Here is a 19600-nt window from a genome sequence, read left to right as displayed (position 1 = left end):
AGTCTCACTATTGACTAAGGATACTTTCAGTATAAAAGGATTAAACCGATGGAAAGGAATATCTATTTTATAGTTTGGAAAAAATAGTGTTGGAATAATCATTCTTATGAAAATTACTAATCTTTAAATTGAGGACTAAAAAATTAGAGGAATAGACTATATATATATATATATATTTGGAATCTGCAACAATTGTTGCCGAAGTTTGTCAAAATCTGCTGTTAGAAATAACTACCATCGGGTCAGTGTCGATAGAGTGGGTCGCCGTGGACGTCGACTGTGGAGTGTGGTCGTATGTTACGACCCTAGTGTTTCACATGGGTTAAGTTTAATCTTGATCATGTATATAGCTCTTGAATGCCCTTTTCTTACAAGCTGGTTTTTAAGGGTAAGTTCTACCTATATTGTGCCACCTAACTTTGTTATCCGCCGTTAGAAATGACTACCATTGAATCAATGTCGATAAAGTGGGCCGCCGTGATCGTTGACTATGGAGCATGGTAGTATGTTACTACCTTAGTGTTCCACATGGGTTAAGTCTAATCTTAATCATGTATATAGCTCTTGGATGCCCTTTTTTTGCAAGCCGATTTTTAAAGGTGAGTTCTACATATATTATGCCACCTAACTTTGTACGAGTATTTTTTGTAAAATATTTTGTAAGTGTAACTGTCCTCAAAAATATAAGCACATGAAAGATTGATCTCAGTAAAATGAGAATTTTCCATTTGACAAACGATTATTCACATGAATAATCTTACAAATTCGTTTCATTCTCGGTATTCTATTGAAAAAGAAATATCATATTCTAAAATAAAAAAATGTCGATAAAGCAATATTTTCAAACCAAACACTCTTGCATACGAATTATGATTGACAACATTAAAGAAATCCCTTATGGCTGCTGTTGGGTTTGGTAGTGGGTTCTTTCCATCCAACAGGATATGAATATTTCATAAAATAATGTTCTCCTGATGTATATTTTTTTATATAAATGAACTAAAACATAATATTTACATAATAAAAAATAATAATTTAACGTTAAATGTAAGAAAGAAATGAAATTTAATTTAAAATAGAATTCGAACTGTGGGCAAGCAGATTAGCCGAGAAGCAAGAATTCACAAGTATAATTTGCAGCCGCTGGAATCAATCCCCTTCATAATCACAAGTGTCTCCACCGTTAATATTATTATAATTAAAAGTTTTTTTTGGTAATTGAAGTGATTATCACAGCTAAATACAGAGCATTAAAGGATAACTCTGTTCTCAAGTATGCCCTGCCATGCCCAACAACACACCAGAACCTTCGTCCTCTTCTACTCCCCAATCCCCTTTATAAATCCCCCTCTCACGTCTCTCTCTCTCCCTGAGCAAAGTCAAACCCTCTGAGACTCTGTAAAATTTCCAAAGCTCTGTTCTTTGGTTGTAAATTTAATTTATGGCTTCCTCACTCTCCCTGCTCTGTTTCGCACTCTGCTTTTCAAGCCTCTCTGTTTCGTTCTCGGAGATTGTGCTGATGCCTTTAACCCACTCGCTCTCCAGAACCCAATTCAACAGCACCCATCACCTCCTCAAATCGACCTCCACCCGCTCCGCCGCTCGTTTCCGCGGCCACCACCTGCAGCGCCGCCAGGTCTCCCTCCCGCTCTCCCCTGGCAGCGATTATACGCTGTCGTTTACTCTGGGCTCCAACCCTCCCCAACCCATCTCTCTGTACATGGATACCGGCTCCGACCTTGTCTGGTTCCCCTGTTCCCCCTTCGAATGCATTCTCTGCGAAGGGAAATACAACCCGTCAACCACCGCTCCCCCACCCAAAGTCCCCAAAAATGCCTCTGTTTCATGCAAGTCCCGGGCTTGCTCCGCCGTCCACTCCTCCCACTCCTCCTCCGATCTCTGCGCCATTGCTCGCTGTCCTTTGGAGTCCATAGAAATGTCTGAATGCTCCTCCTTCTCCTGCCCACCTTTCTACTTTGCCTACGCTGATGGAAGCTTAATCGCTCGCCTATACAGAGACACCTTGTCCGTACCCACCTCACTCCATTCTTCTCTGCTTCTTCCAAATTTCACTTTCGGGTGCGCCCACTCGGCCCTTGGTGAGCCTATTGGGGTCGCCGGATTCGGCCGTGGCTTGCTTTCTCTGCCGGCCCAGCTCGCCGGCTTCTCTCCCCAGCTAGGCAACCGCTTCTCCTACTGCTTGGTCTCTCACTCCTTCGACCAAGACCGAGTCCGCCGGCCGAGTCCACTCATTCTCGGTCGCCACGACGAGAAGAAAGAGTTGGGCACTGGCGGGATTCGGTTCGTGTACACGTCGATGCTCGAGAACCCGAAGCACCCCTACTTCTACTGCGTTGGGCTCGAGGGAATCTCCGTCGGGAAGAGGAATATTCCGGCGCCGGAGGCTCTGAAACGAGTTGATGGGAGAGGAAACGGCGGGATGGTTGTGGACTCGGGGACCACGTTCACGATGTTGCCGGCGAGTCTGTACGACTCGGTGGTGACCGAGTTCGACCGCCGAGTCGGGCGAGTTCACGAGCGGGCGAGCGAGGTGGAGGGCAAGACCGGGCTCGGGCCCTGTTATTACTACCGCAAGGTAGTCAATGTCCCTCGCGTGGTATTGCACTTCGTGGGGAACGGATCCAGTGTGGTGCTGCCTAGGACGAATTATTTTTATGAATTTTTGGACGGTGATAAGAAGAGGAATGTTGGGTGTTTGATGTTGATGAACGGTGGAGATGATGAGGAGTTGGATGGTGGGCCTGCCGCCACACTCGGGAACTATCAGCAGCAGGGGTTCGAGGTGGTTTATGATTTGGAGGAGAGGCGGGTCGGGTTTGCCCGGAGGCATTGTGCAGCGCTTTGGGATACGTTGAACCAGAGCTAATGTGGATAGGGCTTGTGTACATAAACAACCAAAACCGAAACTGGTAGAGTTGACTTTTGGGGGTGTCTGACCATCTGAGAGGCTTGGACTCGAACTCGGAGGTTTTGAGTCTATAAATGAATCGGATTAAGGAAATAAAAAAATGGGGTTTAGGGTTGAACTTGAACTTCACTTGTTGCTTCTTGCATGTGAAGTAAGATGTATAAAAATGTTGATAAAGTAGTGATGCTTGAAGCAAAAAATGAAGTGTGTAGGTAGAGTTTGAAGAAAGTATGAGATTTTATGTGTTTATTTGTAAATTGTGGTTTTAAATGTGGAGCTTATTATAAAAATTCATAATTGATTGACCAGCCTGGCGTTTGGACTCATGACTATGGCTCGCCATCTTCTAGGAACATTTATGTGGGATGATTTTAGGATCCAAGAATTAATGGACAAGGAACTTTTCCATTTCAAATGAAATGGGGGGAAATGGGGGGATTCTTCTTCTCCTATATAGAGTCTACACATCATAAATGATTCAAAATAGTCTTTTTCTTCTATTTACTTTCTAGGCCAGTGATGAGATATTTTTCATTTTAGTGCTCAGTTTGTTTTTGTGCACATAATTTTAAAAAGTATCCTTTGGACCAAAATCTCCCCTAATAAGTTTGAAAATAATAATAATAATGATTTGGCATTATCTTGAGCTACAATTTAAGAATTACAATATCTTGATATTATTGGAAATCTTGATCCCATATGTTGATACAATGATTATGCACGCTGAACTTTCAATGTCGAAGACATACAACAAAGGCCAAGACTCAAAGTTCCACACTGGCTGCGACAATATAATCATCTTTCATATTTAAGTTAGCAAGTGTGAATTTGATAGTGTGTATGAACAAAATAAAAGCAAGAAATATGAAAGAGCTTGTGTACCTATTACGTGGACCGTTTCAACTTTTATAGAGGTTTTTCGTCGTTAGTTACCAAGTGGACTTAATTAGGCTTTTATCGATGGTGAAGGGGACCCTATGGAATGTGGGTGTGTCTTCATGATTTCATTTCCTCTTTGATGTCAAATTCAACGACTCTTCTCCCTTATCGAGTGGGTTCAAAATAGTATGGCATTTAAGGTTTGTAGCTTACTTTCCTTCAAAGGAGTACCACCAACGACCCTTTTTCTTTTTATACAAGTCTTAGATAAGCAAGTTAATAAATAGATGGATACCATTCCTTTATAGGATTTGTTATCGTTTGGGGCGTATGAAAGGGGAATGGTTGTAGTGTATCATGTGTGCATGATGCTTGGTGAGCACCGACCTTAGGCATTGGGGTTGCCTTTGGGCCGACAAGCCCTTGACCGAGCCCCCTAGGCCTTTTTACATTTGTGTACTATAGTTGCACTCCAATTCCCCTAGGCGACTTGGTGAGTAAGTCGGCCTATGGGGATTATGATGAGGGTGTCTACATCAAATCATTCCCATTGGATTCCCATGATCACCCGTTCCCCAGACTGTAAATTGTCGTCACTGCATTCATTTATTACGCTGAGCATTATGACAATGATTGCTCATGGGAACTAAAGCAGTGACAACAGGTAGTAAGGAATGGTGTTGTGTCTTGAAAACATATAGATTTTATAACGCCTCGTGACATTAATTAACTGGTAGTTAACTCCTAATCCATCTCCCCATCTCTGTTTATTGAGTAAATAAGATGCGAGAATCCGGTACCCTCATTAGAGGGCTTACAACAAGAGGCTTGTCACTAGTATAATAAGATAGTCAATTCTACAACCATGAATAAGTAATACCAGAGCATTTAACTAAAACATCATAATGTAACTTAGCGTAAAGAAAGCATCAAATGTCTCGGTCCAAGATCGGTCATCAAGTCAAATACAAAATATTATAAGTTAATAAGTTAAGTCTAAAAATTTCAAATGTTACAAACCAAGTCTAGACATCATTGTAAGCAAAAGATAACTGAAGTTCTTGCTCAAATGAAGGACTACAATATAACTGGTAATAACGCTAAAGAAACCCCAAAAATATATCATGAAAAGGGTGATCAAAATCATGCCACAAGTCTCCACTCAAGAGAGGGTCTAACTCCTCGAAGATCATTTTATAAGGGTTGTTGTTACGAGAATTCGTAACTGAGCGTGTAATTTGCCTGTCAACCGGAAAAGAAGCAGGATCTTGCTTCTTATTCCGACCTATTTTCGCTAAATAATGAAAGGTAGCTAAATCTGAGGTTCCTAAGCCTCCAAACACTAGGTTTGAGAATTAATTTTTGGATGCTTCATTGTACCCCAAACATGGGTTTAAATAGAACTACAATTTAGGTCAAATCCTTTTAGGATTTGTAAAAGTAATACTACCTAGACTAGGAAAAACAAAAGAGAGTATCCTTGACCTACACGGCAGTGGAGAAAATTTCCTTATTAGAATAGGACTAAAATACTTCTATTAACCTATAGTGGAGTACACCTCTTTATTGGAATAGTACTACAATACTAGGCTTGTAACATTCCTCCCCCGTTGAGTGTGTCCTTGTCCTAAAGGACAAAATCTGGAAAGCGAGCCTTCATGTTGGACAATTCTTCCCAAGTAGCGTCTGCTGGACTGAATCCCTGCCAATGGATGAGGACTTGCATGTTGTCGGTGTTGCCACGGTACTCTAAGACAGCTTGAGGCTGAAGTTGTGGAGACTTGACATTGTTAACTTCAGGCATAACAGTACTTGTGGACACTTGGTTGCCCACCTTAAGTTTAAGTAACGATACATGGAAAACTGGATGAACCTTGGATTCAGCTGGTAATTCCACCCGATAAGCGACTTCACCAATACGCTCCAACACCCGGTATGGTCCGTAGAACTTGGCCGCTAGCTTTATGTTAGACCGCTTCTCCAAGGAATGTTGCCTATAGGGTTGGAGGCGAACATACACCTGATCACCCGGCTGAAAAACACGCTCATGGTGCCCACTATCATATATCTGTTTCATTCTATTCTGAGCCACTTGTAACTTGAGTCTCACATCTTTGAGCAACTGATCTCTTTCCAAGAGATCATGTTCCACTGCTTCTACTCTTGCAGTCCCTGGGATATAAGAGAGTAATGTGGGAGGCAGTCGGCCGTATACCACCTCAAAATGGGTCTTACCAGTACTAGCATGATAACTAGTATTGTATGTATACTTAACCCAAGATAACCACTTGACCCAATCCTTGGGTTTGTCTCCTGTGAAGCAACGGAGGTACATTTCTAAGGTACGGTTGACTACCTCTGTCTGACCATCCGTTTGAGGATGATATGCTGAGCTAAAATTAAACCGAGTACCTTGCAATTGAAAGAGCTCTTGCCAAAACTTGCTGGTGAAAGCAGGATCCCGATCTGACACAATAGATGTTGGCAGTCCATGTAGTTTGAATATGTTATCAAAGAAAACTTGGGCCACACTAGCCGCCAAATAGGAATGTTTCAATGGAATGAAATGGGCATTCTTAGAGAGACGATCCACCACCACAAAGATCACTGTCTTACCTTGCGAGTTCGGTAACCCATCCACAAAATCCATAGAAATGTCGGCCCATATGACTGTCAGAATAGGCAGAGGTTGTAGTAAACCTGCCGGTTTGGTGGTCTCACTCTTGTTGCGTTGGCAAATGTCACATTCCCGCAAGTATGATTTGATTTGAGAACTCGCCACTTGCCAATAAAAAACTGCCTTGAGTCGGTGCCACATCTTGCTGAAACCTTCATGTGAGCCACTATGGAACTCATGGATTATAGCCCTTGTGAGGGGAGAGTCAGACCTCAAATATATACGATTTTTGTAGAATATTAGGCCAGATTTATAGCTCCATGGACCCACGGATTCTCCTTGTTGAATTCCTCGGACCAAATCTTGCAGCTCCTTTTCGGTTGCTATTTCTTCTTGAATAGGCTCTAGCCAATGCGGAACGGGACTTGAGAGGGCCAACACATGGCTAGGCTCTTCTCTTCTTGATAAGCCATCGGCAACAGAATTTTCAAGGCCTTTCTTATATTCGACGGTGAAGTCATAGCCCAATAATTTGACCAACCACTTTTGCTGAGCTTCTGTGGTTATTGTTTGATCCAACAAATATCTCAAGCTTTTTTGATCTGTTCTGATAATAAATTTATTACCAAGCAAATATGGTCTCCATTTCTGGATGGCGGCGATTAGAGCTAACATTTCCCTTTCATATGTAGAACGAGATAGATTTCTTCCTTTTAGAGCTTGGCTAAAAAATGCAATGGGTCTTGAGTCTTGCATAAGAACTGCACCGATTCCTAAACCCGATGCATCACACTCCACAATGAAGGGTTTGTTGAAATCTGGCAAAGTTAATACGGGTCCCCGTAGTCATAGCTTGCTTTAAGAGAGAAAAAGCCTTATCTGCTGCTTCCGACCAAACAAATGCATATTTCTTGAGTAGCTGAGTTAATGGGGCAGCTATGGAGCCATAACCCTTAATGAATTTCCTATAATATCCGGCTAGTCCCAAGAAACCCCTAAGGGCCTTAACAGACGATGGTTTGGGCCATTGTATCATGACTTGAATTTTATCAGGATCCATGGCTACCCCTTGTTGCGAAATTATATGGCCCAAATAGCTTATAGTGTCTTGTCCAAACTGACATTTATCCCTCCGAACAAACAACTGTTGAGCCTTCAGAATACTCAAAACCTGACGTAAGTGCACCAGATGCCCCTCCCATGTTTTACTATATATTAAAATGTCATAAAGAAAACCAAGACATACCTTCGTAGAAAGTCCCGAAAAATATTGTTCATAAGAGACTGAAAAGTGGAAGGTGCGTTTGTTAGACCAAACGGCATCACGAGAAATTCGTAGTGACCGTGGTGAGTTCGGAACGCAGTCTTTTCAATGTCATCCTTCACCATTCTGATCTAGTGGTAGCCCGATCTGAGATCTAGCTTGGAGAAGATGTGGGCCCCATTAAGTTCGTCGAGGAGTTCGTCAATCACTGGGATGGAAAATTTATCTTTGATTGTTACTTGGTTGAGTGCTCGGTAGTCCACACATAGCCTCCATGACCCATCATGTTTTTTTACTAGCAACACTGGCGAGGAATAAGGACTTGTACTTGGCCTGACCACCCCTGACTGTAGCAATCCCATGACAATTTTCTCAATTTCACTTTTCTGGTAATGAGGGTATCTATAAGGCTGCACATTAACTGGGCCGCTTCCGGGCTTAAGTGGGATATTGTGATCATGAGCTCTATTGGGTGGAACACCTTGTGGTTCCTCAAAGATTTCTGGAAATTCTTTTAATACCAAGCCCAATTGTGTTTTAGTAGAACTCGGCCCACCCATTTGTGCACCTAATACAATACACTATAATAAGCCTTCATACGTGTTCTCCCTCCCATGTGCCCTTATCTGACAAACCCAACCTTCTCCCTTTCTTTTCAGCTCTCTGCCCAAGCTCCTCTCCTCCACCACACGATTTAATGGTGGCCTCATCCCTCTTATCACTACTTCTCTTCCTTTCCATGTAAACCTCATAAACATTCTTTCAAAATCCCATAGGATCGGACCCAAGGTTCTCAACCACTGCGTTCCCAACACAATATCACACAAATCTAAGGGCAGCAAGAGGAAATCAATCACAAATACCTCTCCTTGGATCTTCAACAGCATCCCAGCACACTGACCGGAACAGCTCATGCGTTCGCCGTTCGCCACTGTGACCAGCAGCATTCTGGTGTGGGTGGGACTTAGCCCCAGCTGTGTCGCCACGCGGGCATTGAGAAAGTTGTGGGTGCTCCCGGTATCCATCAACATCGTCAATCCGTGGCTTCCTAGTGCCCCCTTTACTCGCATCGTCTGGGACGTGGGTGTTCCGGTGATGGCATGTAAGGAGATTACTGGTTCTTCGGCCCTCCTTTCTTCGAACACATCTGCCTCCTCCCAATTTTCTTCATCCGCATAGACGCCTTCAATCAAAAATAACTTCTTGCACCTATGGCTGGGAACAAATTTTTCGTCACAATTGAAGCACAATCCTTGGGCTCTTCGGTCTTGCATCTCCGCAAGGGACAACCGTCGGGTGGGTGGTGGCTTGCTCCGAGTTAAATTCGCAGATGGAAGAGGGGGGGTTGCTGCCCACTGGTTTGTGCATTTGTCCACTGAATATGGGGTTTTTTTTTATACTCCAATTTTTCGCTTCATATTTTGCTTCATATAATCGCGCCAACCCAATGGCCTCCGTCACCGTGGTGGGTCGTGCGGCTTGCACCTCTGTTCTTAAGTTTCCTTTTAATCCACTTACAAAGCAGCCTAGTTGGTGTTGAGTTGATAACTTACCCACTTGACTAAGTAGATGTTCGAATTGGAGTTGATATTCCTTCATCGATCCAGTTTGCTGTAATTTGGTGAGGTCACCGAAGTGGTCTTCAAACGCTGTTGGCCCATAGCGGGTATGGAGAGCCGCCTTTAGGGATTCCCAAGTCAAAAACTCCTCACTTTCTTTGAAGAGTTGATACCACATCTGCGCTTCTGATTCCAGATGATATGCTGCCAGAGGTAATTTCTCCTCATCCTCTATTTGTTTAAATTCGAAGAATTGCTCAACCCTACAGATCCAGCTTGTGCGGCCAATCTCCCCATTGTATTTAGGAAAATCCAGTTTAGCTATTTTCGACATAATTGAATTGGAAGAGGAATTTTTCCCACGACTTTTGGCTGTGGAATTTTCTCCTGACTCACTCGTCCCTTTGCTTCGCCCATCGTCTATTTTTTCCGCCAATTTCTTTGTCTCCTCTGTCGAAGTTTTCATGAAGCTTTCTAGCATCTTCTGCAAGTTGGAGATTTGCTGCTCCATACGTTCCATTCTTGGGTCCGCCATTGGAAAGGAACCTTGCTCTGATACCAAGTTGTTACGAGAATTCGTAACTGAGCGTGTAATTCGCCTGTCAACCGGAAAAGAAGCAGGATCTTGCTTCTTATTCCAACCTATTTTCGCTAAATAATGAACGGTAGGAAATCTAAGGTTCCTAGGCCTCCAAACACTAGGTTTGAGAATTAATTTTTGGATGCTTCATTGTACCCCAAACATGGGTTTAAATAGAACTACAATTTAGGTCAAATCCTTTTAGGATTTGTAAAAGTAATACTACCTAGACTAGGAAAAACAAAAGAGAGTATCCTTGACCTACACGGCAGTGGAGAAAGTTTCCTTATTAGAATAGGACTAAAATACTTCTATTAACCTATAGTGGAGTACACCTCCTTATTGGAATAGTACTACAATACTAGGCTTGTAATAGTTGTCCAATGCCAGCATCCTACCTCGGTTCCCAACACCCATCTTCTATAGGTTCAACTGCTATAAAACATGAATGGAAAACAAATCAAAGCTTAAATCCACGACTTAGTGAATTAGCACACCAGGAACATATCATCATGTAGTTTATAAAAAACGACTAGTATACCACATGCAGTATTATGCAATAGTGTTCTTGTCAAATGACAAGGTAGAAAATCATGTTGATGAAATATATCTATAATTGTAACACTTTAATCTCATATTGATAAGATGAGTAACCCACATAAATTTGATGGTTTATAAAGACATTCATGAATACTAAATCTCAAATTTCTTACTTACTATGTAAAATTGAGGTTTATAAATAAATATAGAAAAACTTCAAATTGAATAGTTCTTTTGAAGTGATAACATAGATATAAATATCACTTTTTCCTAGGTCGTTAAAAATGGTATCAAAGCTACCCAATAACACTATATGGTACTGGAGCACAGTGCACTACATTATGTGGCCTTGACCAAGACGTTAGGGTTTTAAGGAGAGAAATTGCAACAACCCTGTTCCATATTGAGAAGATGTGTAGTTCACATAGAGTGGTGGTTTATAAAGACATTCATGAGTGCTAAGTTTCACATTGCATAAATATTAGGTGAAACTAAGATTTATAAGTGATTATAAAAAAGCTCCAAATTGACTAATCCTTTTGGAATGATAGTACAAATGTAGCTAGCGTTTTTCACTAAATCATTATAATAATATATGATATTTCTTGTGAACATGTCATAGTCGAATCCATATAATCTATTCGAGCTCTTAACCACTTTTCGATAGGTTTCGCGTGTCCTGAGGGACCTCTGGTACATTGGTGCCCCGATGAAGCACAATAGCAAGACATCGCTAGTGGCCCCTGACCTGGTCCAACCCTGAGTGATCTACACCACTAACAATGCCATAAGGCATAACCATCACTCGTACATGGCTGCAATGGTAACTAACAACCATTGAATCCAAAGCTAAACAATATTAATATTTGATTTTTTCTTGGTTTTAAATTTTTATTAGATAATTTTAAGATTTTTTTTTTTTTTATGAAGAGTATTTTTATTTTTTTATTTTTCATTTGGGGACATTGACATTTTTTGGTAACTTAGGGGAACATTGACACAATTGGTAGTTTGAGAGAGACATTTGACAATCTAGTGGTAGTTTGAAAGGGATATATATACTTTCCCTAAAAACTAAATTGTGGACTATTGGGTTATTCTCATATAATGGTAAGCTCATGGCTGCCATCTGTACACACCATATGATGTCATATGTTAAGTTTTAGTTTGACATTTTAAATATTATTGCTAAGTTTGACAACAATTAAATATTATTGCTAAGTTTTAGTTTGACATTTTTTTTTTTTTTTTTGACATGTCCACACAAGAGGGAGGAGGGGGATTCGAACTAGTAACCTTCGCTTCATAAGACGTAGTTCCCAGTCGATTGAGCTATCATTTGGGGACTTAGTTTGACATTATTCAATGCAAATGTATGCTATTTACTTTTGTTGTTTTAAAACTATGGGTTAAGGGTGCAAGATTAACAACTTTATGGTAGCTTTCTGTTTTCTTATCACATAGGCGTCATGACAGGCTCATGAAGGTACCTTCAGAAGTATATTCTGTTTTCACGTCATGACGAAGTCGTGACGGCACTTCAAAGTTAACTTCATGGTTTCTCGTCAGATGGAAGGTCACGACGAGCTCGTGATGTGGTTCAAAGATTGCTCCCTAGTCTCTCGTCAGATGGCTCATCAGGATGGGCACATGATGTGACTTAAGAATGAGCTCCCTAGTTTCTTGTCAGATGACTCATCAGGATGGGCACATGATGTGACTAAAGAACAAGCTATTTGCTTACTCGTTAGATGGCTTGTCAGGACGGACTCGCGACGGGATTGATATGCTTTTACTCTTCATGTCATGACAAGAATATTTTCCTGTTAAGACTTTTGTTCATCACATCTTAATGCGAAATGAGTCTCGTTAAGACATAATGAGTAAAATCTCATCCCTATAAAGTCTGTTTCCTATTACTGTTCACTTTAGACTTATTGTGTGATTTTCTCGTTAGTCGCAAAGGTTTTCCTCCGAGTAGTCGGTTATCGTGAGTTGGTTTCCAAAAGAGGACGTGGTGAAAGTTTGCATTTTCAATGAACTCTCTATTCTTTAGCTAAAATTTGGTTAAAAACTCACTTTTTCCTAAATTTAACTAGTAGTTATGCAAAAGTATCAAATAATAAACTCCCTAAATTTTACTTTATTCTATTTAAATATAAGTTTTATTCTATCTTCATTCATTTTTTACTCTCAAAAGCACCTCATAAAGTTACAAACTCAAGGTGAGGGAGAAAGAAAGTGTGAGGAGAAATATAAAAATCTAAAAAATAGAGTAGAGAAAGAATTTTGTTCTCCAAATGTTGGGAGAAATTTGACAAACCCTAAAATAAAAAAAGAAATAGAGAGTTCGATGAAACTTACTTTTTGTAAAATATAACTAAATTTTGGTTAAAAATAAAATTTAAAAACCTCATCGAGAATGCTGACCAGGCATACAACACTTAGGCTTGAACTAGGACTTCCTCTAGGCCAGGACAAAAAAAAAAAAAAAAAAAAATAATTCCAACATTTTTATTTTTTACATTACATCAATTACATTTTATTACTATTCAAATAAAAAACTACAAAATAATTTTTTTATCATACATTCTTATCGGCCCTGTTTGCCAATGGCCATGGATTGGTACTGTATCATGGCCGGTACTGTAACACTTTTTTAAGAATATATATTTGATTGGTTTTAGTGAAAATGTTTTGTAGAAAAAAGTGAAAAAAAATATATTTTATATAAAAAAATATAAAAAATTTATTTTGTAGTGATTTTTTTTATTTGAACAATAATAAAAAAATAATTAATGTAGTATAAAAAGTAGAGATATTGAAATTAATTTTAAGATAAAAAAATCTTTTTTTTGAGATAGAGGCCGGCCCTGATACAGTATCAGTCTAGAGCCATTGGCAAACATGGCCACAGTTTTCACCTTCACTCAAATGTTGATACAGTTGCATGTCTCTTTCTTTTTTTCAAGCCAATGGGAAAGAGGCCATCAACCTTAGGACACGTAATTTGACTTCGAAGCTCCATAAATTTCTCAGCCTTAAGTCATGATCCCATGAGTAGAAGTGATCGATCGGCAAATGGAAGGATAATGGGGTGTCCTTTTCTGACAAGTTACAATAACACAACACCAATGTCAAATGATTTTCACTTTACGTTTTACTCACGTTTTCTTTTTCTTTTTTCTTTTTTCTTTTTTCATTTTAAATAAAAACTGTCTTAATTCTTTCCAACCTCCACCAAGTAGATATTATCCATTTTATTTAAATTATAAAAGATTTGTATTCCTTGATTTTGTGTTGGTTTTAATTAACGTGAATATTATTTCATGAATAACTTTTCAGTACAATTCTCATTATCACTTTGCATCATTGAAATTTGGCTTTTAAGTGATGTAGAAAAAAAATTATATAATTTTTTAATGGCACTGATTTAATTTTAAATTTTCTTTTAAAAAAGTAAAATTAAATATAAACCGTTATAAAAAATTACTGTAATATTTTTTAATAACACTTAATCCAAATCTTACCAATTGCTGCTAGTCTTCTAGGTGGTGTTTGGTAAATGAGTTAGTCTAAACTCTGTAACTAATGTAGATTGATGTGAAAAAAATAAGAATGTTTGGTATAAAAAAAAATAAAAAAGTGGTATAGAAAAGTAAAAAAATTTTGTTTTGTAGTGATTTTTTTATTTGAATAATAATAAAAAGTTAATGATTTGATATAAAAAGTGAAAAAATTAAAATATTTTAATGTTAATTTTTTTAAAAAATGATGATAAATAGTGTCTAAGCCAACTCCAATCCTTTTACCAAACAAAGCCCTAAGGTCGTGTATTGCCTCTCGGCATTCATTGTCGGTGCATGGTCTTCACGCACTTGGCAAATGACTTAGACGTGCTGGCTTTCAACTGTGTCAGTATTGCCTTCCTCCGATTCGCCCTTCACCAACACTGCTGTTTTTTTGTATTTATTGTTGTTTTTCTTTTGTTGTCACTTTCTTGTTGTTTATCTTTCCATTTATTTCTTCATCTCTATTATAGTTGTTACTTAAGAGGTGTTCGGGTAGAGTTGAATGGTATTTTGAGCGTCATGCACCCTATCTAGTCCCGCTACTCTAGGGGTTTGAATATAATTGAAAATTTTTGAGACGATTGTGCTTTTGCCCATGCGTTGTTTTATCACCTTGGCGGCCATTAATCCTGGCATTCGTTCTAAGAATGCATAAGGCATCGTCATTCATTTGATGCATTTTATTTTTTTATTTTTTTCGTTAATCTATCTGTGTTTAGACTTATTATTGGATTGTCTAATTTTTTTTTTTATTTTCTTTTGTTTGTAATAATTATTATTATTATTATTTATTACACTCTTCTTTTCTTTTGGGACTCGTCAGTCGTCCCACTGCTGTGTCGAATGCCTTGGACGGAAAGTTACAAATCTTCCAAAAAGCAGAGTGAAGTGTCAAACAGAGTGGTGCAAACCAGCTGTCCACAGGTGGATGATGGCGGAGACGTGTGTTTGGGTGCACCATTAATCAGCTACACTCCACTTTTCTTACTACTAAAATCTCACTTTATCTGCTGCATCATTAATCTCTTTTGTCGCTTTATTCTCCCTTCCCCAAATCATACGATTCTAGTAGGTGGCACGGATCCTTTAATACGCTATATCCTTCTTTATTATACAATTTGCAAAACATCAACAATGATGTAAAAGACTATTAGCTTTTATTTTTTTATTTTTTTATTTTTATTGTCTTCATAGCCGGCCCTAGCTTTTCTTTTTAGACCTATGGAGAAAAAACGAGACCTATGGAGTGGAGGAAGCTTTCCTTCTTTTCCTTCCCCTTAGAGCATTCCCAGCAGCTTCCTCATCATTTTCCCTAAATTTAAGGATCCAAACTCCTTTTTGCTTCCCTATGTCAAAATACACCACAATAGCTTCCCTTAATCATTCCCAATAGTATTAAAATATTATTATTTTTATTTTACTTTTTTTATTTTATTCTTTTAATTTATTAAACAAACTTTCTCTCTCTCCATCATATTTTCTTCCCTCCGAAGGTTCTGTTTCATTTTTTTGGATTTGATTTTCAGAATCCAAAAGAGGTAGAGATTTTCAGAATCCAAAAGAGGTAGATTTGATTTTTTTGGATTCTTTTAATTTTTTGGATTTGATTTTCTTCTCTCCGATGATTTTCCGTTCCATTTCGTTTTTCTCTCTCTCCCTCAGTTTCATTCTTTCCGATGGGATCGGCGGTGTTCGAGAATCTGAAGCAGAGGCCCCAGACCTCCTTTTTCAAACACAAAGCAGAGGCCCCCAGTTGTGGTTAAAATCCAGCAAGTGAATCCTTCTTTGGCAACCAAGCTTGAGGATTTTTCATCCCTGCCAAGGAGGTGAAGCAAGGACTCCAGAGATTTGTTCTTGAACTCGATCCCCTGATTTGCAACCTGGTAAAGAGGTCCCTGATGAAAAACACCAAGTTTTTATGGAAGAGCAAGGACCTGGGTGAGAGAGAACATGGCGCTTGACTGGTGGAGGACCTCGGTGTCGTCCGGCCGTTTGGTGAGGTGGGAGAGAGAGACGTGAGAGGAGAGAGGAGAGAGGAGAGAGAATTTTTTTTTTTTAATATAATAATCATTTGGATCGCTACAGTAGAACCCAATACATTGGGTTCTACTGTAGCATCTGATGGTTTAAGGAACCATTTAGGGAATCTGCTGTAGGACATTTTTTGTGATTTTTTGGACATATTCCCTACATATAAGGAACAGACTCCCTTATAGGGAGTCTGCTGGGAATGCTCTACTCCTCGGATTGAGATCTCTTTAACTTTTTTTTTTTTTTTTTTTTTAATTTGAGATTGTTAAATTCATAAATCTCAGTTAATCATTTTATTTAAGTGTCTAAAATACGTCATGTTTTAATATTTTATGAGAAAGCTACCTTCAAATAATTTAATAAGTCATGTTTTCTCATGAAATGCTGAAGCATAGCTTATTTTAGACTCTTAAATGAAATGAACGACTGAAATTTATAAATTTGAGAATCTCAAATTTAAATGAAATTCTATGGATCTCAATCCCTACTCCCCTCTTCTTTCCTCCCTTCCCCCCATTTTTTTTTTCCTACATTTTTCAATTTATTTTTTTGGTTTTTCAGGCTAGTTTAGTTGCTCTAGCCATCCTTTTGCTTATGTTGCACTGCCTCCGTTTGCCATCCACCGGCTCCGCTCTTCGCCTCCCCAGAATCAGCGGTTGGGCTTTTCGCCTCCCTCACCTTGGCTGTTGTAGCTGTTTGCTGATTTTTTATTGTGTTTTTTTTTTTTAAAAAAAAAAAGGTTTGGTTTCTCCTTAGATCTGCTTTCACGAGTGATCTTTAGAGTACAAGTTTTTGTTATGACTTTTGGGTTAATGAGGATTAGTTTCGGTGTGAGGGTTTTGCTCTTATGGCCAGAAAAATAAAAGTTGGAAATATGGGTTACCCATGTATTAGATTGAATCTGGTTAGAGCATATTTGTTCTATAACTAAAGTTTGAACATAGTTTAGCGGATGTTGAAGTTATAGATATGACTTAATTGTAAGGTTTTATGTTTGTCTCTATGATTTTGTAACCTCATAGCTTTGGCTATAATTTATCAGAGCTTTATGTTCTTTAATGTAAGGGTTTTATGCTCTTGATCTTTTTTTCAATGAATAAATATGAAAGATTCCCCTTTTAAAAAAAAAAAAAAAAAAAATCTATTAGCTTTTTTATTTTACTTTTTTTTCTTCCCATAATAATGATACATTTAATATACTGTAATGATGATTGTATAAATGATAATTATCAAGAATAAAAAAAGTTGGGGAAAAAAATCCTTTTTATTCTTTATTTGGTGACATTATATCAATGATCAATTTTTTTTTTTTACTATAATGAAATTAAATTTCAACTAAACTTTTTAAAACACCTTTATTTATAAAAATAATATTTCAAAAAATCATTTTTTTTCTAAACAAAATATATATTTGTAGTCTCTCCCATGGGCAATGGTGGTCGATTACTCCCTTAGGGTAGTTGATGACGGCGTAAGACCATTGAATATGGTTTTTCTGCCGATAAACTAAGTTGGACAATGGTTTGCTTTGGGTTGGGTGGGGTGATGTCAAATGACAATGGCAAATGGTGGTTGGTGAAGGTTAAGGGCTGTAAAAGAGAACGGTGGATGGTGGCCAATGACGATGGACGACTGTTGAATATGGTTGCCGCCTTGCCGGCAATAGCTTGTGCCAAATGGTGATCGACAGTGAGTTGGGCCGACTGTTGATTGGGTCAGGTGGTGGCTTGCGATTAGCTAGGCTAGTAACAATAGAGGGCTATTGGAGAAGATAGTGACAACGAAGGACTATCAAGTATGGTTGTTGACAGTAGGTTGAGTCGGGTAGTGGTGGTTGGCGGTCTAGGTTGGGTGGTGGCCGACAACCCCTACAGGTTCGGTTATTAATTTTTGATGTATTATTAAGCTACAATGCTCAACAAATTTACTTAGCATTGTAGTAATTAGTCCAATTTTTAGCCAAAATAGCTAGTGAGAAGTAAAGCTTTTATTTTACTAAAATAGTTTTCCTCGTTCGTTATCTTTCATATAAATTACTAAGATGGTAAGGTGGCAAGTTTTCAACTGTTAATTACACAAATTCAAGTATTATCTCATGAAAAATGATTTTTGTATATCTTTTGTACTTGTATTTTCCATCTCTCTATAGTTTTTTTTTTTTTCCCCAAATCAACTATTGAATTTGTGAGACTCACATGTAATTCCACAAATCTAATAATTGATTTGCCAAAAAATGAACAAAAAATATACATATGAGTCTTACAAATTTAACAATTAATTTTCCCAAAAAAAAAAAAAAAAAGCAGCTTAGGGTCCATTTTGCGATTTCAAAAAATGAGATTTAAAAATAGTAATTTGAAAATGTGTAATTTGAAAACGTGATTTTTAAAAATGCAGTTAAGTGTTTGACAAAATTACAATTTGACCTTTAAAATGGCAATTTAGTCCTTAAAATTATGCGTTTTTTTAAAAAGCATCATTAGCTGTGTTTTCAAATCGAAGATTAAAATTACAGTTTGACCTTTAAAATTGCAATTTAGTCTTTAAAATTATCATTTTTTTAAAAAAAGCATTATTAGCTGTGTTTTCAAATCGTAGATTTTCTACGTTTTCATATTAAAAAATTTTAAAGATGGATTATCAAACAATCTATTTTTTACGATTTAATTTAAAACAACATTTTATTTATAAAATCTCAATATCAAACGCATCACTAAACATCTCAATACCTTACAATTTCGTTCCAAGAGGTAGCTTGATTGATTAAGGACCATGATTCATAAAGCGGGGTCATTAATTCGAGTCCCTCTCCCAACTTTACGTGCACATATCAAAAAAAAAAAAAAAATACCCTACAATTTCAACGAGAACACTACGGCTACGATTGTTATAGGAATCAATATAGGCCGTTGATTAGAGTAGTCAACAATTTAGGTAGGCTATATAGTATAGTGTCACCAATCACTTTCAAACACGTGACCAAATATGAGAAGCACGCCGCCAGGGAACTTTTTGCGCTTTGAAATGACGTCAAAGCGTGTTTACAATTTCCAAGAAGGTTGGTGTCTGGGATTATGACAAAGCTAGCTGTCGCCATACGTGTGCTTCTAGTCTTCTAGATGCTTCGCCACGTTTTCCAACCCACTCATCCACCTGGCACCTGCCAGATCATCATGAAATATGCATTTAAGGGTATTAATTTAAAATTTTTTGTATATATATATATATATATTTTATAGAAAAAAAAAGATTAAAATATTATTTTTGTATTTATGAGAAATGTTGTTTATATTTATGAGAAATTCCTTTTTTTTTTTTTTTTTAATCTATCTCTATTGATTTTTTTTTTTTAAATCATTTATTGAATTTGTAAAACCCACATGATATTATCAAGTATTTTAACATTCTAATTGGAGACAAATGATTAATTAAGACAAAAATTCTATCTTATACAGTTTTTAAAATTGAATTATTTTTAAAATTAAATAATTTAAATCTCAACACATCACATTTATTACCTATGATATCTTGAGGTTCAAATTTTAAAATATATATAATTTTTATTTTAATCTTATATTTGTTTAATTTAATACTTTTTTGTTTATTTGCTAAGCATATAACAATATTGG

General features: G+C 37.7%; 1 protein-coding gene across 1 annotated transcript; it reads left to right on the top strand.

Moving 5' to 3' along the window:
- Positions 1-1186: 1186 nt before the first annotated feature.
- On the top strand, positions 1187-3237 carry LOC132175265 (Eukaryotic aspartyl protease family protein). The gene has a single exon (XM_059587145.2). It carries the CDS (start codon positions 1442-1444, stop codon positions 2885-2887), a length of 1446 nt encoding a protein of 481 aa, XP_059443128.1. The 5' UTR covers positions 1187-1441; the 3' UTR covers positions 2888-3237.
- The last annotated feature ends 16363 nt before the right edge of the window (positions 3238-19600 follow it).

The sequence above is a fragment of the Corylus avellana genome, chromosome 3, assembly GCF_965113065.1.
Source record: "Corylus avellana chromosome 3, dhCorAvel1.hap1.2, whole genome shotgun sequence".
NCBI classification, from domain to species: domain Eukaryota; kingdom Viridiplantae; phylum Streptophyta; class Magnoliopsida; order Fagales; family Betulaceae; genus Corylus; species Corylus avellana.
This window is presented reverse-complemented; position numbering and strand designations above follow the sequence as displayed.